Source organism: Danio rerio, chromosome 8 (genome assembly GCF_049306965.1).
Source record: "Danio rerio strain Tuebingen ecotype United States chromosome 8, GRCz12tu, whole genome shotgun sequence".
Classification (NCBI taxonomy): Eukaryota; Metazoa; Chordata; class Actinopteri; order Cypriniformes; family Danionidae; genus Danio; species Danio rerio.
Window position 1 is genome coordinate 60,257,387 of NC_133183.1, and position 25,114 is coordinate 60,282,500.

The 25,114-nt window shown below is 36.7% G+C and overlaps 2 protein-coding genes across 11 annotated transcripts in view; one reads left to right on the forward strand and one right to left on the reverse strand.

Annotated features, from left to right (window-relative positions):
* The window catches only part of rhobtb2a (Rho related BTB domain containing 2a), a 290,373-nt gene that overhangs the window by 238,801 nt on the left and 26,458 nt on the right, over positions 1-25,114 (forward strand). For 3 of the 7 annotated variants that reach the window (XM_073911220.1, XM_073911222.1, XM_073911234.1), the window contains exon 1: positions 24,475-24,710. The exons of the other annotated variants lie outside the window; for them this stretch is intronic. In XM_073911220.1, the coding sequence (XP_073767321.1) occupies positions 24,649-24,710 (62 nt within the window). In that variant the 5' untranslated portion in view covers positions 24,475-24,648. Of the gene's footprint in view, positions 1-24,474; positions 24,711-25,114 lie in introns of those variants that run through there. 7 annotated transcript variants of the gene reach the window in all.
* ido1 (indoleamine 2,3-dioxygenase 1) lies at positions 1,964-20,989 on the reverse strand. 4 transcript variants are annotated; one of them, XM_073909767.1, is made up of 11 exons: positions 20,083-20,311; positions 15,944-16,039; positions 12,871-12,990; positions 12,659-12,777; positions 11,825-11,934; positions 10,458-10,472; positions 10,096-10,195; positions 6,977-7,094; positions 4,501-4,552; positions 4,270-4,418; positions 1,964-2,960 (listed from the first exon to the last, which is right to left on the reverse strand). In XM_073909767.1, exons 6-11 carry the CDS (start codon positions 10,460-10,462, stop codon positions 2,515-2,517), a joined length of 870 nt encoding a protein of 289 aa, XP_073765868.1. In that variant the 5' UTR covers positions 10,463-10,472; positions 11,825-11,934; positions 12,659-12,777; positions 12,871-12,990; positions 15,944-16,039; positions 20,083-20,311; the 3' UTR covers positions 1,964-2,514.

Below are 25,114 nucleotides of genomic sequence, written 5' to 3' on the forward strand. Positions count from 1 at the left end.
GGGGCTGATCGACGCACAGCTTTGATGGAAAGAAAGTGAATTCAGACATTTTTATTTTAATTTCAACATGCTTTCAAGATTAAAAATATGAGAAATATGGGAAAACACCTAATAATAGGATATAATGGTAAAATATGGGAGAATTCTGTCAAAAACAGGGTTGTTGTATGAAGGGAAGTGTTTGTCGAACAACAGGGAACGCGAAGCATATTTGCGAGGCAACCCAAAAACTTTTAATATGTTTACCTATCACTGTTTTTTTTTCTCCCACTAATTTTTTTCCTCCACCCATTTTTTTTTTACTCCACCAGCATGTCCCTTCCGGGTCTCTGTATTTTTTTGATTGTCTACAGAACAAACCAGAACTAGATGATTTGCCTAATTACCCCTAATTAACCTAGTTAAGCCTTTACATGTCTCTTTAAGCTGAATACTATCTTGAAAAATATCTAGTCAAATATTATGTACTGTCATCATGACAAAGATAAAACAAATCAGTCATTTGAAATAAGTTATTAAAACTATTATGTTTAGAAATATGTTGGGAAAAAAAACTTTCTGTTAAACATAAATTATAGAGAAAAATATGTACAGGGGGCTAATAATTCTGACTTCAACTGTATTAGACATTGCTCATACTTGGTTTGATCCCCTATTAGAACTGCCTTGCTTATTTATGCCACATATTTAACACAATTCTGGAAACATTCCTTCATACTTCACACAGATTTATCAGCTACACATTTACAGCGAGTCTCTCATTTCCAGCACATCCCAAAAGTGCTCTACTGGATTGAGGGGTGTAAACTCGGTGTCCTGGCCAAATTCCCTCCATCGGCTCTTACCCATCATGACCCAAATCCTCAAAATTGGCTCTATCACTGTCTCTCCACTCCTCAATAGCTGGCGTGTGGTAAGCGCACTGGTGCCGTTGTCCTGTGGCTGCCATCGCATTATCCAAGTGAACGCTGCACATGGTGGTGGTGTGGAGAGACCCCTCTTATAATTGTGAAACACTGCCATACACAATAAATGCGCTATATAAATACAATACACAATCACATTCTAAACCGGACATTCATCCCCTGTCATCATCCAAAATAAATTTAAATGTCAGTAAAAGTATTACAACAAATAAAAATAAATTACAAAATGCATAGAAATACTATTTTAAAGTAGATTTATTTCATTTTTGTATTTTCATTTGCACATACTTGTACTATTTAAAGCTTAGATGTTTGAAGCAGTTACATTAACTTATATATATATATATATATATATATATATATATATATATATATATATAATATATACAGTTGAAGTCAGAAATATTAGCCCCCCTGAATTATTAGACCGCTTTATTATTTTTCCCCAATTTCTGTTTAACAGAGAGATTTTTTTCAACACATTTCTAAACATAATAGTTTTAATAACTCATTTCTAATAACTGATTTATTTTATCTCTGCCATGATGACAGTAAATAATATTTGACTAGACATTTTTCCAAGACACTTCTATACAGCTTAAAGTGACATTTGAAGCCTTAACTGGGTTAATTAGGTTGACTAGGCAGGTTAGGGTAATTAGGCAAGTTATTGTATAACCATAGTTTGTCTGTAGATGATCGAGAAAAGATATAGCTCAAAAAGGCTAATAATTTTGTCCCTAAAATGGTGTTTATAAAGTTAATATTTGCTTTTATTCTAGCCGAAATAAAACAAATAAGACTTTTTCCAGAAGAAAAAATATTATCAGACACACTGTGAAAATTTCTTTGCTCTGTTAAACATTGTTTGCAAAATATTTAAAAAAGAAGAAAAAAAATCGAAGGGGGCTAATAATTCTGACTTCAGCTGTGTGTGTGTGTGTGTGTGTATATATATATATATATATATATATATATATATATATATATATATATATATATATATATATATATATATAATTAAAGTTGTTGAGTTGCATTTAAAATTTAATTGTACAAAATTACTTAATACTATAATAAATAACAATTACAAAGCATTTTTTAGTACTGGTTTCCAGACGAGTTCATCCAGAGTTTCTGTTCTGGCCTAGAATTTCAATTTCAGTTCATTTCCAGATATCATTATATTTTTTATATTTTATCAATTAATACAATAATAAATAATAATTACAAAGCATTTTTAGTTTTGGTTTCCTGACAAGTGCATCCAGAATTTCAGTTCCAGCCTAGAACTTTTATTTCAGTGCATTTCTACACAAAAACAAAATTATTTATTGGATTTACCACTTTTTTTTTTTAAGGTAAGTGGTTGCAAACAATTTATTTGAGCTGAATTTAAGCAAACAAATAATTTGAACATTATTAAATTGACCTTGTTTGTTTAAATTCAACCAAAATAAATTGTTTGCAACCACTTAAAAACAAACCACTTTAAAAAAACGACTAAAATTGAGTAAATCCAATGTATTTTCAGCGTGCTTGTAATGCATTACCCTTAACACATTATCATTCTCAGCGTGAACGGGATTTATTCTATGGTGAGCTCAGACGCAGATTTCTCAATCTCTTCCATTGGTGGTTCTTGGTTTCCGTTAGTAAACACTGAGATGGAGCTGTCTTTAGTTTCATTTCGCACAGTCTTCAGGAAGGTCATGATGCCTGATCCTCCGGTTCCTCTTTCCTCCAGCGCTGTCGGAGCTCGGCTGATTGTGTCCAGTTCCTCCATCAGATTTTGCTTATTGGCACGGAGCTGTTTGGCACGGGACGCTGGTATTGTGATGAAACGGGTGACGATGTTGATGTGGCAGTTTCGAAACTCCACCAATCCAGCCACGCACTTGTCAAACGCATGTGTCAGACGCTCATCCGCTTGCTGGAGCACAAAGTCACGCAGAGACGGACAAATGGAGATCTCCTGGATGAATTGCTTATGGGAGGGAGGCATGTAGTCCCTCATTCTCTTTAAGAAGGCCCCTGATTGCACAGAATCGACAGAGATCAGCGATATTTGGGTACACTTTACAATGCTCAACATAAATGAGTTATGAAAATTAATATTTGTATCCATTTCTCAGTACATGTAGGTCATATCTTGGTGTATTTGAACAAAATGGCTTCATTGAACAGATATATTTCTTAAAATAATATTGTCGTCAATGAACATCTTTAGAAAAAGAAAGATAATACATTTAAATTTATGTAAAATACTGGGAGAAAAATACAAGCTACAAAATTGCAACAAAATTTTATACATTTTTTTGTTTCTCTTAAATTTTGCTCTATTTAAATATATATTTTAAATTTAATACTTGGCAGTTCATTCCGCTGTGGCGACCCTAGATTAATCAAGGGATTAAACGGAACGAATGAATGAATTTTATACTTTACTGTTTCCCAATTCTGTTCCTGGAGGCACACCAACAGTACATATTTTGCATGTCTCCCTTATCTGCCCCATTAACTTCAGCCAACTTATCCATCAAGTTTTTACGCAGCGGATGCCCTTCCAGCCGCAACCCATCTCTGGGAAACATCCACACACACATTCACACACTCATACACTACGGACAATTTAGTCTACCCAATTCACCTGTACCGCATGTCTTTGGACTGTGGGAGAAACCGGAGCACCCGGAGGAAACCCACGCGAAGGCAGGGAGAACATGCAAACTCCACACAGAAACACCAACTGAGCCGAGGTTTGAACCAGCGACCTTCTTGCTGTGAGGTGACAGCACTACCTACTGCGCCACTGCCTTGCCCTATAGGTGAACTGAATAAACTAAATTGGCTGTAGTGTATGAGTGTGTGTGAATGTGTGGGTCTATGGGTGTTTCCCAGTACTGGGTTACAGCTGGAAGGGCATCAACTGTGTAAAACATATGCTGCATAAGTTGGCGGTTCATTCCACTGTGGTGACTCCTGATAAATAAATGGACTAAGCCTAAAGAAAATGAATGAGTGAATACATTAGGAAATTACCAAGGCAGCTTTAATGGAATATTTACCTTCGGCCCACCCCCCTCAATCAACTTTGGTTTTTGCCGCATCATAAGCAAACATTTGGGCACCCCTGATTAAAAATGACAACTATTAAAAATGGCAAAAAAGGTCACTTTTTGAGGTAGAAAGAAAAAATTTAAAAGATTGAGGTCTCATAATGTGATTTAAAAGCATTAATAAACAGGGGAAAATAATAAAAATACGGAAAACTGCTAATTTCCTACTATATTTTTACAGTGTGCATAATAACCTCGAGCAGATTTAGGGATGATTCTCCTACCATTGTTGCCTTCATGTTGGATTCCCAGCAGCTCATCAAGGCAGTGTAAGATGCTGCTCTGTGCTGCACTGCCTCCAGAAAACTCCATAGGCTGATCATCAACTCCTTCATACACCAGACCTTCAGCCATCGACGGGTTATCTTTCCATCTAACAACCACAAGCAGAAAGAGATGAGCATATCATCCATTTAGAGGAACTTAAAGGATAACAACCCTAGAGTACAGCTTACCCAGAAAGAAAGATCCTTATAACGCCGTAGAATATGGAGGGATCTACATATTCTGAAAGAGTAAGACAAACTTTTGAAGTCCTCCTGTGATTATTTCAAATATTTCCCAACTTATATTTAAAGGGTCACGAAACGCCAAAACACATTTTTTGAGCTGTTGACAGTGGTATATGTGTCCCACACTGCTAAAAACACTATTAGGACACCTATATTTCACTAAAAAGCGTCAATTGGTTGTTTTTGCGTTATTTTAAGCAAATTCGTACTTCCAGTTTGAAACAAATTTTTGAAGCTGCGTCACGGTCATGACATAATAGTGTGTATTCCAGCGTGCAGACTGGACGTCTGTGCCAGAGTGTGTCTTATTACGTCTTACAGTGTGCTGCATTAATGCATGAGTGAGGCTTGGTTCAAACCAATCAGCGCGCTCTATTGTGCAACTTCATTAATATTCATTACTGTCACAGTGTTAGACGACAGAGATGCCACGTTGTGTTGGAAAAAAAAGCGTGAAGTGTTGCTTTTATAGTTTGCTGCAGTGAAGTTTTGTTTTCATTTTCTCTCTGTGAGAGCTCAGCTGGAGTCACGTGTGGATTAACAGTGTACGCGACACTCGACAACAATAACTTTACGTGTCTAAGGAGGAACATTGTTTACCTGAGAGCTGTTCTCATCTGCAAACGCTGAGATCCGGATTCGCTTGTAGTCTCCTCTTAATAAAGACGCGGCTCTAGTTGCTGGTGATTGTTCTGTCTCTACAGATTTGGTAAGTGAGTGACCAGTGCTCTTTGTTTATTCAGTTTGTTCGTATCGAACTAACTATTGCACCGAGTGTAAACATGTTAGCACCACAACTAAACTTTAACCTCGTGTAGGATTTTCACCGCATTTTGTGACCGGAATAACACATGCGGCTTTCTGACGCTACCTGCCGTTTGCATCAAAGTTTCCGGGAAATGCAGAGGTTTTTTTTCTCTCATTCGCCGTGCGGTATCAAACATTGCATGAAAAATACACACTTAGAGCAGCTCCTCGAATCAAATATCTTGTTTGTCGCGAGGGGCATGAATGAATTCCCTGAATGAAAGAGCCAAACTGAACTTAAAGTCCACCATTTAATAATTTGGCAAATAATTCGACTACAGATGTCCATGTAAACACAGTCACTTTCTCCCCTGTGTGTGTGTGTGTGTGTGTTTTGACTCTGAAACTTGCGCATGCCCAAATAGACACTCCCACACCATCCCTCTTAAGTTCCTCCGACACTCCCCCCTAAACAGAGCTGGACACGCCCACTTTTCTGACTTTTTCCAAAGTAGAGGTGTGAAAACACCCTGCTGAAACGAGGGCGTTTCATGGCCCTTTAACAGAGCAAAGAAATTTTCACAGTATTTCCTTTTTTTCTGCTAGAGAAATTCTTAATTGTTTTATTTTGGCTGTGATAAAAGCAGTTTTTTAAATTTAAAAAAATCATTCATTCATTTATTTTCTGCTGCTTTTCCGGGGCCGGATCGTGGGGGCAGCAGTCTAAGGAGAGAACCCCAGACTTCTCTCTCCCCGGACACTTCCTCCAGTTCCTTTGGGGGGATCCTGAGGCGTTCCCAAGCCAGCCGAGAGACAAAGTCCCTCCAGTGTGTCCTGGGTCTTCCCCGAGGCCTCCTCTCGGTGGGACATGCCTGGAACACCTCCCTAGGTAGGCGTCCAGGAGACATTCAAAACAGATGCTCGAGCCACCTCAGCTGACTTCTATCGATGTGGAGGAGCAGCGGCTCTACTCCAAGCTCCTCCATGGTGTCAGAGCTTCTCACCCTATCCATAAGAGTGCGCCCTGCCACCCTTATAAGGGAACTCATTTTGGCCACTTTGTATCCGAGATCTTTCCCGACAGCTCATGACCATAGGTGAGAGTAGGTTTGTAGATTTCCGGTAAATCGAGAGCTTTGCCTTTCGTCTCAGCTCCTTCTTTACCACAACGGACTAGTACATTGACTGCATTACTGCTGCCGCTGCACCAATCCGCCTGTCAATCTCACGTTCCCATCCTTCCCTCACTTGTGAACAAAACCCCAAGATACCTGAACTCCTCCACCTGGGGTAAGGACTTTTCCGGTGGTTTAAAAAACTTTTTAAGGTCAATATTTATTAGCCCCCTTAAGTAATACTGTGTTTGTCTACAAAACAAATCACCAGAATACTTGCCTAATTTCTCCCTAATTAACCTAGTTAAGCCTTTAAATGTCACTTTAAGCTTAACACTAGTATGCTGTCATCACGGCTATGCTAAAAGATTATTAGGAATAAAAGGCTTTTAGAAATCAGTTATGTTTAGAAATGTGTTGGAAAAACTTGGGGAACAAAATAAAATAAACAGAACAAAAAATACAGTGAATTAAAAAATCCAACTTTACTATGACAAGCGAAATATGCTTAAATGAGTTAATTAATAATCAGTGTGTGTGTCATGTGGTAATGTTACCATGCATTCGTTTCAGGGCCTGTTTCATGCTGTCGATGGACTGACAGACCACATCCAGAGCTTTGGTGACTCTTTCAATGTCGTTATAATGGACACCGTTGATGACATCAATGATAGCCTGTAAAAAAGACATTTGCAACTAATTAATTTGGATGTTTTTCAAGAATTATTGTGATATACAGTCAAAAACCTGTACTTTTCTTTTTTTTTTAAGTTATTAAGCAAAAACTGGAGCGGTGCGGTGGCGCAGCGGGTAACGCTGTCACCTCACAGCAAGAAGGTCGCTAGTTTGAGCCTCGGCTGGGTCATTTGGCATTTCTGTGGAGTTTGCATGTTCTCCCTGTGTCGGCGTCGGTTTCCTTCGGATAAGCCTGTTTCCACCACAGTCCAAACACAATCGCTGTAGGTGAATTGCATTGGTGAACCTAATTGTCCATAGTGTATGTGTGTATTGGTGTTTCCCAGTGATGGGTTGCAGCTGGAAGGGCATCTGCTGGGTAAAAAAACATATGCTAAATATGTTGGTGGTTCATTCCACTGTGGCAACCACAGATTGTGATGATTGATGATTAAATGAGGGGCGAGGCAGTGGCGCAGTAATGCTGTCGCCTTACAGCAAAAAGGTTGCTGGTTCGAACCTCGGCTCGGTTGGCGTTTCTGTGTGGAGTTTGCATGTGGGTTTCCTCCGGGTGCTCCGGTTTCCCCCACAGTCCAAAGACATGTGGTACAGGTGAATTGGGTAGACTAAATTGTCCGTAGTGTATGAGTGTGTGTGTGAATGTGTGTGGATGATTCCTAGAGATGGGTTGCGGCTGGAAGGGCATCCGCTGCGTAAAAACTTACTGGATAAGTTGGCGGTTCATTCCGCTGTGGCGACCCTGGATTAATAAAGGGACTAAGCCGAAAAGAAAATGGATGAATGAATGATTAAATTAATTAATGAAGAGAAAACTGTATTACATTTTACAAGGAAAATTCAATTATTCATTTTCCTTTGGCTTAGTCCATTATTCATCAGGGAATTATTCATTAATCCACAGTGGAATGAACCACCAACTATTAAAGCTTATGTTTTACAGGGCGGATGCCCTTCCAGCCACAACCCAGTTCTGGGAAACATCCATATACTCTTTCATTTACACACGCACTCATACATTTTGGCCAATGTAGTTCATCCAATTCACCTATAGCGCATGTGTTTGGACTGTGGGGGAAACCATAGCACTCGGATGAAAACCCAGGCCAACATGGGGAAAATATGTCCACAATGAAATGCCAACTAGCCCAGCCGGGACTTGAACCAGTGACCCACATAGCAAAATTTCTCTTGCCCAGCTCTGGCCCACACAATCAGCTTTTGCTTGGCCCACATGTCTTAGTGATTTACGGTAGTGGACCAAGTCTGGCTTCCAAACAAGAGCCAAACACGGACCATATCTGGGTGCAAGTCAATAACCCATAATTGGGCCAGATATGTTGGTGTGTCACGAGTCACGACTGCAATGAAATTGATAAACAGATGAAGCATTGTGCCGTATACGCACTATAGGCATGCTTTTTCTCGAAGCAACCTGATTGGTAGAATTTTATTATTCGAAAATAATAAACATTTATTTTATATGTGGGTCAAGATAGGCCAAACTTACATGGCCCACATTATAAATTATTAACATCTGGGCCAAATGCTACATTTTACATCCGGCTCAAGTATTGTGTGCTGCCTGAAGCCCGGCTCATGTTTAGCCCGCATGCTATATACCAATGCTGAATGAATGCCTGCTGTGCCAGCTTAATGCCAAATCTGGGCCAGAATTCTTTGCTAGCTGGGGACCTTTTTGCTGTGAGTGCAATATTTAATCACTTAAGCAATATGTTTTAGTTGAAAAGAAAAGTTAATTCAGTTTAATCAAAGACATTAATTAATTAAAGACATTTTAGTAGCAAAAAAAAACAAGAAAAAACTTTCTTGAATAATTTTTTAATTTATTTATTTTAATTAGGCTACTTTTTTCTGATTTTAATAGCTAACCACGTTATCTGAGACCTATCTTAACAAGGAGTTAATACATTTTCATTAAAAGTAAATGGCTTGTTTTAAGTTTTGGATTTTTGCACTGAAAACAATTTGCAAAGTTTTCAATCGGAAACGCCATTTTTTTCACATGCATTGCATTTAACAAGTAACATTAGATTCCAGTTACTAGTAGAGTAAAACATTAATGTTTAATGAATATTAATAAAAGTTTCGTCTTCCAAAAAACAAAAAAACTGACAAGAATTTACATTAGCTTTTTTATTCACTTCACATTTCACTTTTGGCGTAAAAGAGCCTTAAAATTGTCAAAAATAGTTATAATATATGATGACATACAAAGGATTGAGGAAATGACAACAAAACGTGAGACTGTCCCCGCAAAACAAGAAAATCTGGTCATCTTACAATAAAGTTTGGGGACGTATGCTAAATTATAGGTAGCCCCTGCTGGTATATATTGTTACTACAGTTGTAATCGATCAAAGCTCAATTGGTTCACCCCAAAAAATGAAAAATCTGTCATAATTTACCCCCTGTAGATATATATATATATATATATATATATATATATATATATATATATATATATATATATATATATATATATATATATATATATATATATATATTTCCCAGAGATGGGTTGCGGCTGGAAGGGCATCCGCTGGGTTGGTGGTTCGTTCCGCTGTGGCGACCCCGGATTGATAAAGGGACTAAGCCGACAAGAAAATGAATATATATATATATATATATATATATATATATACAGAACAAACCAATGACTTCCCTAATTAAACTTAACCTAGTAGTTAAGCATTTAAGTGTCACTTTGAGCTGAATACTAGTAGCCGATCTTGAAAATTATCTAGTCAAATATAATGGATGTAATCATGGCAAAGATAAAAGATTTTTAGGAATAAAAGGTTATTAGAAATGAGTGATTCAAATATCATGTTTAGAAATGTGTTGAAAAAAACGTTTAAATCCAATTCAAATTGAACCGGAGGGCTAATAATTTTGACTTGAATTAATAATAGATTATCTTCTGTGTTCTGTCTTGTATTTTTTTGTAAAGGTGTCTGACCTTCAGACCAGGAACGGCCGCCAGCTCCACCAATAGCGTGACCAGAAAAAATCCTCTTAAACTTTGACCTCCAGGCAACGACAGCAACAGCTCCAGATTCCTTACATTAACGCCACATAAACAAATTAACTACAAAGCTTACAAAATATGCTTCACAAATACAAATATTTTGTCTTGCTCTTTGATTTAATGCAATTTATTGATCAGATGCTGCAATGAAGGATCTGACCAGTCTAGAGAGTTTTTAGTTTATTTTCCCCCCCACATATTTCACGTTGTATATTATGATATGGCTCCCTCTGCTGGTTTTAACAATGAATAACATTACATTTAACAATTAATTCATCGAAAGTAGTACTTACTCCATGGTGAAGGGACTGTGGAAAATCAGGATCCAGTTGTATATGAAAAAGAAAACATACCATAAACAGTTAGTACTTAATAATATACAAGTCACATCTGCAACATAGCTGATTTAACGGTCACAGTTTACAATAAGGTTTATTAGTTATCGTTAATTAATGTATTTACTAACATGAACAAACAATGAACAATACATTTACTACTGTATTTGTTCATGTTAGTTAACGGTAGTTAATGAAAATACAGTAGTTCATTGTTAGCTCATGTTAACTCGTGGTGCATTAACTAATGTTAAGAAGCATGGACTTGGATGTTAATAATGCATTAGTAAATGTTCAATCATGATTAATAAATGCTGTTCATGTGCTGTTCATGATTAATTCATGAAGTAAGTAAATGCATTTACTAATGAACCTTATTGTAAAGTGTTACCGATTTATTTACACATAAGCCCATCATCCACTTTAATTTTATCTGTTTGTTGGATTGGGTTTTGCATTGGGCTTTTTTCTTATTTGAAGTGTTGTTTGTTTTTGGAAGCTCGATGCATTACAGCTTCGCCTTACACGCAGAAAGGCTACATTTTGGGGTCTTATAGAGGACTTCAGGTGTCTTGCAGAGGACCAGCAGCACACTAGGCCGATTATAATTTGATTTATCTGTATATTGTATTTTTGTAATACGTAGCTAATATGATGGCAAGATTTCAGGGAAGCAAAGCAGAGACTTTTATCTGCTTCAGTGGTCAAACTAGCATAGAAATGTTACTTTTGAAATACAAAACATGGGAAGGAAACATTTATTTACCATAAGCATATCTGTTTTCAATTAATAAAAGCTGCAGTCAAGGATTGAGGAACTGACAACAAAATGCGAGACTGTCCCCGCAAGACAAGAAAATCTGGTCATCTTACAGTAAAGTTTGGGGAAGTTTGCTAAATTATACTTTGTAGTTAGCCCCTGCTGGTGCATATTGTTACTACAGTTGTAATCTTTCAAAACTCGCTCTTAGCAATTGGTTCACCCTGATAAATGAAAAATCTGTCGTAATTTATTAATTTAAAGTTTCAGCTCAAAATATCGCACAAATAGTGCTTTATAACTCAATTGGTCACTTTAAATTCAAATGAGATGCTCTTTTCTTAAAGGGCAAAGCTACAAACGCTTGGGTGTCTGCATGGCACAAGTCTAAGGTCCTATGATAATGGCAACCCAAGTTCATTCTGAAAACGTAGTCCCGCAGACGTTCCTGGAGACGGTAATTTATGTAACCGGAGGTACGTATGGCTGTATTTCGTTTTTTTAAACGAAAGCTACGGGGCGGTGTGACGCCGCTCCTCTTCGCGCTCGCCGGCTGACAGCTCACCTCCGTGCGGAAGGCTTTCCTGCTGCAGCCAGTTTGTCCGGTTAGCTAGTCGTGTAAGTCGGCGGAGTGGAGACCCGGAGGGCAGCTGACCGCGACGACCGGGTTCGAGTCTGGAGAAGAGTAGTTACAGAAATCAGGTAAGACAAAAACAGAATCCAAAAAATAAAGTGAACGAGTAAACAACAGTGTGAAAACGCGTTTAAAATCAGATGAGGGCTTTTCTTTTTCTGGACGGCTTTTGTAAATCGTTGCTTGGGTTTAGGGAAGCAAGCGGGCGGGCAGGTCAATTGGTAAAACCAGTTGGGTTTAGGGAAGGAGGAGGAGGATGGGTCGGCCGAATGGCTGGTCGTCCAGTCAATCATTCAGTCATTTAGTCAGTCGGACAGACGGTCACTCAACAGCGGCCTCCAGCAGCTTTAAACGAGAAAAGCGTGGGCGCGAACAGTACTCGCGAGAGACGTTTGAGATGCAAAAAAGAGCACACATCGGCCTCTGGCGGATTCGCGAAAACAAAAACTGCACAAATATGTACCTCCCGGGACGTATTTTGCTGTCTCCAGAAACGTCCGCGGGACTACGTTTCCAGAATGAGCCTGGGTGGGATAATGGGGAAGAGATGGTCACTAATGGGCGGGGCTTTCTCCCTCTGATGACACGTACAATGGAAGAATGTCAATCAAAGCATTTCTGCAGACTGCTTTTATCAAGTTTTAATCAAATTTTGTAGAATAAGAGTTATGCTCACAGACTGTTGCCACACGACTGTATTTAAACCCCTTATAAAAGTGATTTTTTGCATAATAGGTCCCCTTTAAAATCATATAATTTATTTACCCATTTGGATCTGTTTTCTTCCAGTTGGCAAGCACTGTGTCGGCATGGATTAGGATTGGTGGCAGACCCAATCTCCGAGAAACGTCACAGAACGGTACAGAAAGAGTCTGCGGAAGCATCTGGAAGATCAGAACACACATGTGCAGTTAGACAAGTTCCCTTTTGTGCTTCGGGACCATTAGTGGTCTGAATAGCATTTAAAGTCATTGTACTTTTACGGTTTCTTTTTCTCCCTCCTGCCATACGTAACCCATAGCCATTACGCTCAATGTCAGATGAGCCAATCGCAGCTCACGATGGGTTCGCAGCAAATCAGTCGTCAACAGAGGCATCTGAGATAGAAAAAACACATACAACTATTACCAAGCTCTAGAATATATGAATATCATACACTTTATTTTGACCTATTCAGTCACTGTAAAAAGCGATTCGTTAATTAACTTAAAAAGGTGAGTAATTCCTTTACGTTAAAAGCCACAAGTTGACTTTACTTTAAAACGCTAGTTAATCCGTTTTGGAATGGTTAGGTTGACTTAATTTTCATAATTATGCACAGAAATTGTTTATTTGGTTTTAAGGCGACAGGTTTACTCGCCTTTTTAAGTAAAGTCAACTAATTGTTTTAAAGGCAACGGATTTACTCTCTTTTTTAAGTAATCATTGGCATTTCTGTGTGGAGTTTGCATGTTCTCCCCGTGGCTGCATGGGTTTCCTCCGAGTGCTCCCACAAGTCCAAAAACATGCGGTACAGGTGAATTGGGTATAAGCTAAAATGTATGTGTGTGAATGAGAGTGTATGAATGTTTCCCAGTGATAGGTTGCAGCTGGAAGGGCGTCCGCTGCGTTAAAAACATATGCTGGATAAGTTGGCAGTTCATTCCACTGTGGCGATTAATAAAAATACTAAGCCAAAAAGAAAATAAATGAATTGATTAATCACCCTAAGAGCAACAAGTTTACTCTCATATTTAAGTAAAGTCAACTAATCGCTTTAAAAGCAGCAGGTTTATTCACTATTTAAGTAAAGTCAACTAATCGCTTTAAAAGCAACAGGTTTACTCACTATTTAAGTAAAGTCAACTAATTGCCTTAAAAGCAACAAGTTTACTCACTTTTTTAAGTAAAGTCAACTAAACGCCTTAAAAGCAACAAGTTTACGCTCATATTTAAGTAAAGTCAACTAATTGCTTTAAAAGCAACAGGTTTACTCACTATTTAAGTAAAGTCAACTAATTGCCTTAAAAGCAACAAGTTTACTCACTTTTTTAAGTAAAGTCAACTAAACGCCTTAAAAGCAACAAGTTTACTCACTTTTTTAAGTAAAGTCAACTAAACGCCTTAAAAGCAACAAGTTTACGCTCATATTTAAGTAAAGTCAACTAATTGCTTTAAAAGCAACAGGTTTACTCACTTTTTTAAGTATAGTTAACTACTGGCTTTTTACAGTGCTGTTTTTTATTTATTTATTTATTTTTATTTTATTTATTTACTTTTTTTTCGCCAGAGTAGAATGAACTATAAATTACATGTTAATATAATAATGTTTAACAAAATGCTGTAAAAAATAAATAAATAAATAATTAAGCATGGTGGCATGTGACACAAAAAAATGCATTTTCGTTGGATTTATGTTATAATTTTAACAGCAAACTAAGTTTTAATAAGTTTTAATTATTTAATTTGTTACAGTTATAATCAAAAATAATAATTGTAGAACAAAATGAAGAGCATAACAGAATTCATGCATATACTGCAGTTATTTGGATTTTCCCAGCTATTCATAAACAATTTGAAATAGAAGTAAATTTTCATTTTGCAGCTATAATTAATTACATTTGAACCAGTGTTTGTATTAATTATCTCATAATTCATACTTAGTACTGTTTTATACTATAATTATCATATATTTTATAATGATGTTATTTTTGCATAACTTGAATCTGTTAGGATGAAACAGATGAGATATCCGACGAGGGAATAGTATTGAACACATCATGGTTTATCCTGGGCATAATATTTCTTAAGGAGCTGTTGACATGGAATTAAACCAGATTTTGGTAAAAACCCAAACAATGCAAACATTAAAATAAAACAGACCAAAACAAATCTGAAAGAGGAGGGCTGCCCGGTGGAGCAGTGGGTAGCATGTTCGCTTCACAGCAATAAGGTTGCTGGTTCGAGCCTCGGCTTCAGTTGGCGTTTCTGTGTGGAGTTTGCATGTTCTCCCTATGTTCGCATGGGTTTCCTCAAGGTGCTCTGGTTTACCCCACAAGTCCAAAGACATGTGGTATAGGTGAATTAGGTAGGCTAAATTGTCCATAGTGTGAGAGTGTGAATGACAGTGTATGGGTGTTTCCCAGGGATGGGTTGCAGCTGAAAGGGCATAAAACATATGCTATATAAGTTGGTGGTCCAGTCCGCAATGGCGACCCTAGATTAATAAACGTGCTAAGCTGAGAAAATGAATGAATGAGTTAGGTGTAATAACAATGGAATGACACAAGGACGAAGAGCTGAACTACTGAAACGTATTTAAACACTTTATATACAGGCTTTTATATCGCTGCAGCTTAAAGACGAATCTCATATGGAGAATGAAGTCACATGCATGGCTCGGGTGTGAGTTTCTCAAAGACTTCAGCAGAGTGTAAATATCTTGATGGTTCTGCGGGTCTCGTCTATCAAATATAAGCAAATGAAAGCGTTTGAGAGTTTCTTTGGCTGTTTTGGATCCTTGTCTTTCTGAAATGTCCACCCTAGCTCCATCTTCATCCTCCTAATGTAGATGTTGGACGTAAGCAGCTGATATTTACTTACACTGAGAAAAGGCAGAGGGTTGCTGAATAAGCACTGAGAGATTTCAGCTGCTGTCTGGGCTTCCACTGGCTTTCTACACCTCCCTTTCTTCATGTGTTCAATACTCTTTCCCTGCGTCGTTTCATTTTATTTCACATACAGTAACTTAATTTGTAAACTAATTCGTTTTGTTTACTTTGCATATATGAATTTATTTACTTGTTACCAACATCCACTGAAAACTTCCGAGCCAACAGCACCTTTAGAAATATGTTTTCTAAGAAAAGTGATGATGTGTTTAATACTCATTTCCCCCATTCTATTTTTAGAGATGTACTTCCTCTTAAAATACCACATTAAATATTAAAAGGAAGCAGTTTAAGTGAAGTAATATGTAAACAATCCAAAAGACATAATGATAGACAGTGGTCATATTTTAAATGTAAATGCAAAACGTTACTTGGTTTTTGGTCTTATGAAAGATCATACATTGTGAATTCTGAGGCGTAGCGAATGGGAAGAGATGAGTTCCGTCACATTTCGGCCAATGTCCATCCAGGGTTTGTAGTAAACAGGCAGATCCATCTGAAAAATAACGTGGAAGTGTAAATATAAGACGTGTCCATAACACACACTTACAGAAATGAAGGTACAAAATCTGTCACTGGGGCGGTACCTTTTTAAAAGGTACAGTACATTTGTTCCTAACAGGTCCTTAAAGGTATCTTAAAGTGCACCCATGTGAAAATATACCACCACAGTAACAGATTTTATACCTTTATTTCTGAGTCTACAGTATGTATCCTAATATATTAATGAAGATTTATTTGGTAGACTTTTTTTTAAATCCTCTGTTTGTCTTCTGTCATTTTTTATCAAAAAAAGTTTGGCTTTTCACAGATCACAGAATCATCTACGTGGTCTAAAATACAAATTTTTTTTTTTTTTTTGGCATTCAGTATGTGAACTTATAAAAAAAAATTTGAGGCCATGATTTGAGCATGCTAAGTGGTTGTAAAAAAAAAAAAAGTCACACTTGTGGTCTTAGCAGACAAAATTGACTTCCATAGGAAATGAATGGGAAATAGGTACAAATATGAACATTCGATGTAAACAGAACTCGAATCTGATTGGCTGATAGTATTCTGCAATCACAGCACTCATACAGCCTTTTACCCTTTTTACCCAGATCAATAAACTCACTACAGTTTGACAAATATTGCAGCTGTTGGACAACATAATGTACTTGTGAGTTTTGTTTTTAAAGAGAATGAAGTTGTTCAGATTGCTGTCTTTTCATTGGTCAAATTACAGCTGAACAAATCGTTATACTAAAACAGGTAAATGACATTCTAAGTCAACCTCTCTGTTTTGTATGTTGTAGTGCTGTATTTATACCTGAGTAATCTGCTAGTGTTTGCTTTACTTTGACTTCTTTGGGGTTAATTATCTCCCGATTGCTGGCATTAGACTGATGGCGTTTCATGACGTTCATACTTATAATCTTGAAATGTGAGCAAAATCAGTCATCCCTTTTAGACATTACGCTAGAGAATCATTCAAATACTAGTTCTAAAGTGACGTTGGTGAATTAGTAACTAATTCTGCTGTTTTGACGTAAGCTGCAGATATGAAAGAATGGCCGAAGAAAGTAGTTCCTCTTACAATAGGGTTTTAAGACTCTCCGTGTTTGATTTTCTTTTTTATATACACGATTATGCCGTCAAACTGTTGTATAAACGCAATATCACACTTGTAGCAGTGCAATATGGCTTTATATTGTTACTGGTGGGACACTAAGACACTCTGTCTCAATATATAATCTATATTGAAAATTCTTATAGTTGAACAACATTTGCCTAAAGGCTTGTTTGTTCTTCATAACTGATGTCTGTGTTGTTTAATATTATTGTTTTGTGTTCATCATTTTTACTCATTTTTAAAGTATGTTACTGTTCATTGAACAAATTACTAAACTAAATTTTGAATTCTACAAAATGTTATGGTTTTTGTGTAGTCTCTTTATAGCAATTTGTACAGTTTTTTACTGTAGTGATACAAATATTTAAACTTCAAATCCCCTTTTCAAACTAAAAATATCTAAAACTTGTCAAAAGGAAGTCTTTTAGATTGTCTGAATGTTTTTTATACAATACAATGCCGCTATTTTGCCTTCCCCAAATTGTATTTTGAATGCAAACTGAATGCAAGGGGTCCTATTTTAACTGGATATATTGCAATAATAAAAATAAATAAAAAATTAAATTAAATTAAATTAAATTAAATTAAATTAAATTAAATTAAATTTCATTGTTTTTAACTGGAGGAAAATGAATGTTAATTACTGCATAAATATTAATTACTACCACAAAACCCTCTCAAAATTAAAAATAAAAGAGAAAAAATATGATTAGACAAAATCAAATTTGATTGATTGTACTGAAAAAAAAACTGCAGATATTTTACAAGCATTTATCTCTTTTTGACCGCCTAAGACCAGCAGTGTAGTTCACAAATAAGAAGCAGGGTTAAAGTTCTACATAGTCACTACATAAATTGGGTAATAACTATGGACCCTAGCCCTGAACCTAACTAAACCTAGTTATATAACCCAGTTATATCTCTAAAATCTAATATCTCTCGTACTCTCTAATGCAAGTACGTCAATATACATTCAGTGCACATTCTTTCAGTTAAAATACAATCGCTTACATCAGTTCACAATATTTTACATGTATATTTTTGTACATTACATTTTTTAATGTTTTCTCAAAGTAAAAAAGGACAAATTACACAGTCCAAAGTGTGTATGCTGAGGTAGATTTTACGTTTTACATCAATCATTGAAAGAGATGTACTGTATAATCCCAGATAAACTTGAGTTGAGGTTAATGATTCGAAGACTATACAGTTGAAGTTAAAATTATTAGCCCTCCTAAATGAATAGCCCCCCGTTTATATATTTTTTTCAACACATTTCTAAACATAATAGTTTTAATAACTCATCTCTAATAACTGATTTAATTTATCTTTGCCATAATGACAGCACATAATATTTTACTAGATATTTTTCAAGAGACTATTCAGCTTAAAGTGACATTTAAAGGCTTAACTAGGTTAATTAGGCAAGTTACATATTTCAAGTACTTAGGCAAGTTATTATATAACAGTGGTTTGTTCTGTAGACAATCAAAAACACATATTGCTTTAGGAGACTAATAATATTGACCTTAAAATGGCTATAAAAAGTTAAAAACTGCTTTTATTCTAGCAGAAATAAAATAAATAAGACTTTCTCCAGATGAAAAAAAATATTATCGGAAACACTGTGGAAAAACTCCTTGCTCTTCTGGGAAATATTTGTAAAAAAAAAAAAAAAAAGAAAAATTCACAGGAAGGTGAACAATTTAGACTATTTCTATACATAAAACGAATGGCAATTGAAAATGATTGAAATGAAGTCTATTAATACTCTAAGATCTGTATCTGTCAGCTGTTTTTTTCTTCGAATGTGAACTTTTGCCATCATTAAATTTGTGTCCCTAAGGAGCAAAGTGTTTTATTAATCTATTTACTATTAAAAAGCAAACAGATAAAGGTCAGAGAGAGCGGAAACAGTGTCGAAGTCTAATGTTTCTTTCTAATGCAAACTGTCAGTCTTACTGTAACTTTATTTATAAGTGAACAGTAAGTAAAAGGTGTCATGACAATGATCGTTTTACATTCATTCATTAATTCTCTTTCGGATTAGTTCCTTTATTTAAGGGTTGCCACAGTGGAATGAACTGCCAACTATTCAAGCATATGTACTTTTAATGCGCTACCCCTAACGCTGGGTAAGCTAAAGAAGTTTTGTGATATTAATTCATTGGACATGCTTTTTAATGCTGTCAGTAGTGAAGTAAAAGAAGAGCTGTCCAAGGTCCCACACTCTACAGCATGCAACTTCGTTGTTGTATTTACAGCTTTATTCTTTCTTGTTTTAAAGCTTTTTAAGCTATGTAGGTCAATTAAAATACAATAATTAAATTAATGATTAAATCTTTTCTTTTTTTTTTTTGGCTTTATTATGATTTATTGATCAATTTCTTTACAAATAGGCATTTTCAATTATACAGAATTCATAATGATATGAAGCATTAGATTTTTAATACACGGTAAAAATTCTATGATCAATTAGTCAAGACAACATATGTTTTTAGTTCATTATAATTAAGGTAATCATGTCCTAACTTAATTTTTTAAGTTACACACACTGTTTTAAGTCAGTTCAATTTAATATAAGTTTAATGGACTCACAATATTATTTGATTCAGCTAAAAAGATTTAAGGCAACCAGGATTTTTTTTTATTGTGTAGCTACACAGCCCAGTCCTACAAAGAAATCGCATTATTTTCAACAAAAAAGCTAATTTTTTCTGTTTTAAAGCATTCCCAATGACACAGTGATTTGGATCATATCAACGTACAAGCAATAAAACTAAATAGTGCAGTCAGAGTACATAAGTAAATACATAAATGAACATTTTACTAATGTTTCTTTGCTGTACACAGCATAAAAACAGCAGCGTTTCTCTATGAAAACTAAACAGATGTGTAAACAGATTAGTATAAGAGAAATGACCTACCAGAGGCTCAGGAAGAATAAACCCATATTCTTCAGAGATGTGAAACTTTCTAAGAGACACTACTGTCCTTGTAGCTTTCACTTCGGTACCCATAATGTTCACTTTAATACTAGTGACAGACTCTCTGGTTAGTAGGTGCTACTGTTAGCGCTCTATAGTCGAATGAATCTTGCTGATCGGGTGGCAAATCTCTCTCTCTCTCTCTCTCTCTCTCTCTATCTGTCTGTCTGTTTTTATTTTACCGTTGACTATGACCTTTCCTCACTTCCCTTATCTGAAAGCATATGAGAACATGTGAACAAAACCACTAAAACAAGAGGCAGAACCTGCAATACAAGGGAATTTCTGTCTTCCAATCAAAAGGTGCTTTCATAAGCTAAATGAATATTTAAATGTGTTTTGGCATGCAATTATCTGTTCTCAAAGGTAACAGGTTGAGCAACAACAATCCTGAAATACATTCCTGACAAAAAATCCTTAATAATTAAAAAAATATCCTTAATAATAATAAAACTGAACAGACACCGTTTCAATTCACTATAACCTTCTATGTGAAGCTGCTTTGACACGTACATTGTAAAAGCGCTATAGAAATAAAGATGAATTGAATTGAATATTTGAACGCACTGTACCAAACATTCTTGCTGCCTTCATTTTCTGAGAGGACTCAAATTAACTTTTCTAGTCATCTCAACTTACATCAATCACATATCCACATTAAACTATGTATAACCTAAAATAAATGGTTGAAACCTAATTACATATAGATATTTGTTGCCTTGACTTCTTTGTGTCTGCTCGTTTTTTTTACAGTGTGCCTCTTTCAACAGGTTGTCTGCTCTTTTATTTATTTGTTTTATTTTTTCCTCCTTTACATGGCAGCAGGAAGCCTAACTCTCGATGGCATGCTTTGTCTTCCTGTCAGTCTTGTTCATCTGGTCTTGTCGGTTCCTTTTTGATGTTGTGCGTCTGCTAGTTTTGCCAGTGGAATCTTGATTACCTGGTTGGTGCTTTTCCTGGTATGGATTCTGGCTCATCCGTAGATTCGTCTGTGTACTTGTTTGACCTCTGGCTGTCGTTGACCTTCATTCTGAAAGTCTCTCTGGCTTTTACCTTTGCCTGACTTTACAATGCCTTTTTCCTCTTCACCAGCTGAAGTTTGGTTTGGTGGTCTGGTGCTTGTTTATGTTTGCTGCTTGTCAAGTTTCTGTTCTCCTTCCCACTTACATGTCTTTGTTAACATTCAATCCATGCTCGTTTTGATTACGTACCCCTATATACACTTCTCGAGAGTGTTGAATACGCCCAGGAGCTATGGTTTTTTCTTTTGTGCAGTTTTCGTACTGTAAATCCGCCAGAGGTCGCATTGTATGCTTTTTGAGATTGCTAATTTCTCTCGCGAGTCGCCTGCTCTTCTCGTGTAAATCCACTAGAGGCCTCTGTTGACTGACTGACTGACTGAACGATCGACTGACCCACCCTCCTCCTTCCCTAAACCCAACCAATAGGGTTTTAAAAAGCACCAATTGACAGCGCCCAGCCACTTCCCTAAACCCAACCAACAGTGTTTTAAAAGCAATCCAGAAAAAGAAAAGCCCTCGTCTGATTTTAACCACATTTTCAAATTTTACCACATTTTCACCCTGTTATTTACTTGTTTATTTTATTTATTTTTTTAGCTTTTGTTTTTGTCTTACCTGCTTTCTGGAACTGTTCTTCGCCGGACTTAAACCCTGTCATTGTGATCAACCCCTCTCTGCATCTCAAGTCCGCCGACGTACACGGCGAGCTACAGGACAAACTGCTAACATAAGAAAAGCTGTCCACATGGAGGTAAGCAGTCAGATGGTAAGCACTAAAAGGATAGGTGTAATACTGCCTCGTAGTTTTCGTTTTAAAGGCGAAATGCTGCCATACGTACTTCTGGCTATGTAACAGAGGCCAGCTAGTGCAGTGCTGTGCAGGTAAACCTCTATCCTCTGACTTCTAAAGGTGCTCTAGCAACAGAGGCCATGGTTTTTAGCCTCCTTGTTAGAGCATCCGACTCCCATGCGGAAGGTCGCCGGATCAATGCCAGCTCGGGGCGTGATGGGTGATGTAGGACCGGCAGGGTTACAGCTACATAATTCGTAATCTCCAGAAATGTACATAGGTAGGGGTACCTTTTCAGAATTAGCCTATGTTGTTAACATCAGTCAATGTTATTTAAGTTAAATAATTCATAATAATTCATGGTGCATTAACTAATGTTAAGAAGCACAACTTTGGATTTTATTAATGCATTAGTTCATGTTGAACTGTAGTTAATAAAAGCTTTACAAGATTATTCATGGGGGCAGCACGGTGGCGCAGTGGATAGCACGATCGCCTCACAGCTAGAAGGTTGCTGGTTTAAGCCCCGGCTGGGTCAGTTGACATTTCTGTGTGGAGTTTGCTGGTTTCCCCAACAAGTCCAAAAATATGTGGTATAGGAGAATTGGGTAGGCTAAATTATCCGTGGTGTGTGTGGGGGAGTATGTATGGATGTTTCCCAGTGAAGGGTTGCAGCTGGAAGGGCATTTGCTGCGTGAAACATACGTTAGATGAGTTGGCGGTTCGTTCCGCTGTGGCGAGCCCAGATTCATAAACGGTCAAAGCTGAAGATAAAATTCCAAAGTGTTATTGCTCAAATGTTTTTCCAGTTGGCACTAACAAGAAATAAAGAAAAAAACTGTCTGATTAAAAACAGGAACTAAATGTGTATAATCAAAGGATTCACTCACTCAATCAGGAAACATTCAAATAATGAAATGGCAGTCCAGAGTCCTGATATAAACCTGGATGAACATTTTGTGGTGATTATGTAGAGAATTTTAATGATCAATCAGTACAACTTTGCAGCTAGAACTAATGGACTGATGGGTCAGATGGGAAAGAGCTTCAGTGGTTCCTTCCCAGCATTCATCACCCAATCTGTAAGCAATTTTCATGCAGGACCGTCAACTCCAAGTACATCAAATCAGATAAATCAGCATCTTGAAGCTGAGAACATTCAAATAATGAAATGGCAGCCCAGAGTCCTGATATAAACCTGAATAAACATCTCTGGAAATTCCTTGGTTATGTTAAAAATAATAAACGGTGGAAGAGACTGAAGAAGAGATGATCAAGGTCACAACAGGCAAAGAGTTTCGTTCTTCTGTGAAAAAACAAAATAGGTTATTTTGAGGAATGCTGGTTGAGGGTACTTCCATATCATTTTCCTATTATGAAAGGCCATTTTTTTCAAAATAGAAACAGAAACTGAAGAAAGAAACTCATAAAGGTTTAAAACTTATTTTTGTTTTCGTGTGAACTGTCGTTTTAAATTCGAATTCAGCTTTTTGCTGTCATCCTTTATTTTCTTTCATAGTAAAGAAATTATAACATTTAAACAACAGTACAAAATGAGATAGAAATAGTAAGAAAACAGAAAACAATACGGTAACTTACAGTGGTAGCACACAGGGGTATATTCACACACACACAGCCTATATGTATTATAATTCCTATGATTGAACTGCAATTCATAGCGACCTGGTGTATCAGCTTTTACGCACTTTACAAAACCCTGTTATCTTTTTAATATTTATTTTAGCCAACATTTAGATTAATAATAGGCAATTGAAATATCACAAATATATATTTTTAAAACATTTGCAAGCATATGTGCAACAGGATTTGTAGCCTGCACTACAATTAAAAGCATGTGAAGCATGTGAAGCAATAGGTCTGCGCGCGCAGAATTCCACAGATTTCCGCAGATTTTCCGCAGAATTCCGCAGATTTCTGCAGATTTTCAGCCCATCATTACTTCTGTTTATTTACTTGAGTAAATGTGTAAATCTGAATTTATTCCGTTTTTATTCAGTAATTTATTACTTTTTATTTAATATATTAAGGTATTAGTTATGATACTCCACTGGATATCCCAAAAATAATTCCGCAGAAATCTGCAAATTTTTACCAAAATTCCCGCAGAAATAGCAAAAAACGTCCGCAGATTCCGTCTGGTCCTAGCAATAGGATATAAATCAGGGTACTGACTTATTATAAAAAGACCTTGCATGGCACAAAATAGGTCATAAAATATGTAAATGTCCAGAGCACAGATTAACCTTTGCAATGATACACATTACGTGTAACAATAATTAAAGAATCATATGCTATATTCATTGTGGAAGAAACGTGGTGAAATAAAAAAAAATGAATTAAATAAAAAAATGAGTAAATCCAATATATTTTCAGTGTGTGTTTACATTTTGTTATTCAGTGAATGGGCAGTACTCCTGAGTGTGTGTGTCTCTGTGTGCAGTGAATGGGCAGTGCTTGGTTGCTGTGCCTGTATTGTAGAGCTGCTACGGTAAACTGAGGCAGCATCAGTCTGTCCGGCGCCGCTGCCTGACAGCCAGCGTTACATCCGATGGCCGAACCACATACACATTTCTCACGTAAAAGGGTTGGTTGGCGGCAGCGATACTAAGCCGTATCTTCTTGATCCGAAAATGAAGTTTAGTCTCAGTTTACCTCAGCCTCCAGCCACATCCGATGCATTTGTTCTGTCGCTTCCCCAAATCGGCCGAGCCGATGCAGCACTTCCCTGTGATGCGGTAAGAGCAGCCGCAGCCTGTGCGTGTGTATGTGTGTGTGTGTGTGGCTCTATTTACTTACTGCTTTACTGCTTCATGAAGATAAAGTCGCTGTTATTTATAAAGACGACATGTAGAGTGTTATTTTCTCAAGGAGACATCTACAGTTACGTAATAGCCAGTAGTAAGACTGAAGCAGTGATTGAGCAGACTTTATTTCATTCAGAAAATGCAGATACAGCCACACCACAGTTTACCAAATCGATTTTATCCTCTTAGTCATAGATATCAAATAAATTCCGATTTAATGGCTGTATAAATTGGTGGTTCATCCCTCAGACTAGTGATTGTAAACGGGAATAGCTTCGTTCGAGTGTTCAAAAACAAATTATGTAATTTGTGTTAGTGGTTTCAGGTAGCCAGTT

Excerpts from the sequence above, each read along its gene's own strand:
- ido1 (XM_073909767.1), bottom strand. Across the intron at positions 7,095-10,095 it reads CGGCCGTTCCTGGTCTGAAG|GCTATCATTGATGTCATCAA; the intron begins GTCAGACACCTT and ends TCTTTTTTACAG. Across the intron at positions 4,553-6,976 it reads GGCCCTGAAACGAATGCATG|AATATGTAGATCCCTCCATA; the intron begins GTAACATTACCA and ends TTACTCTTTCAG.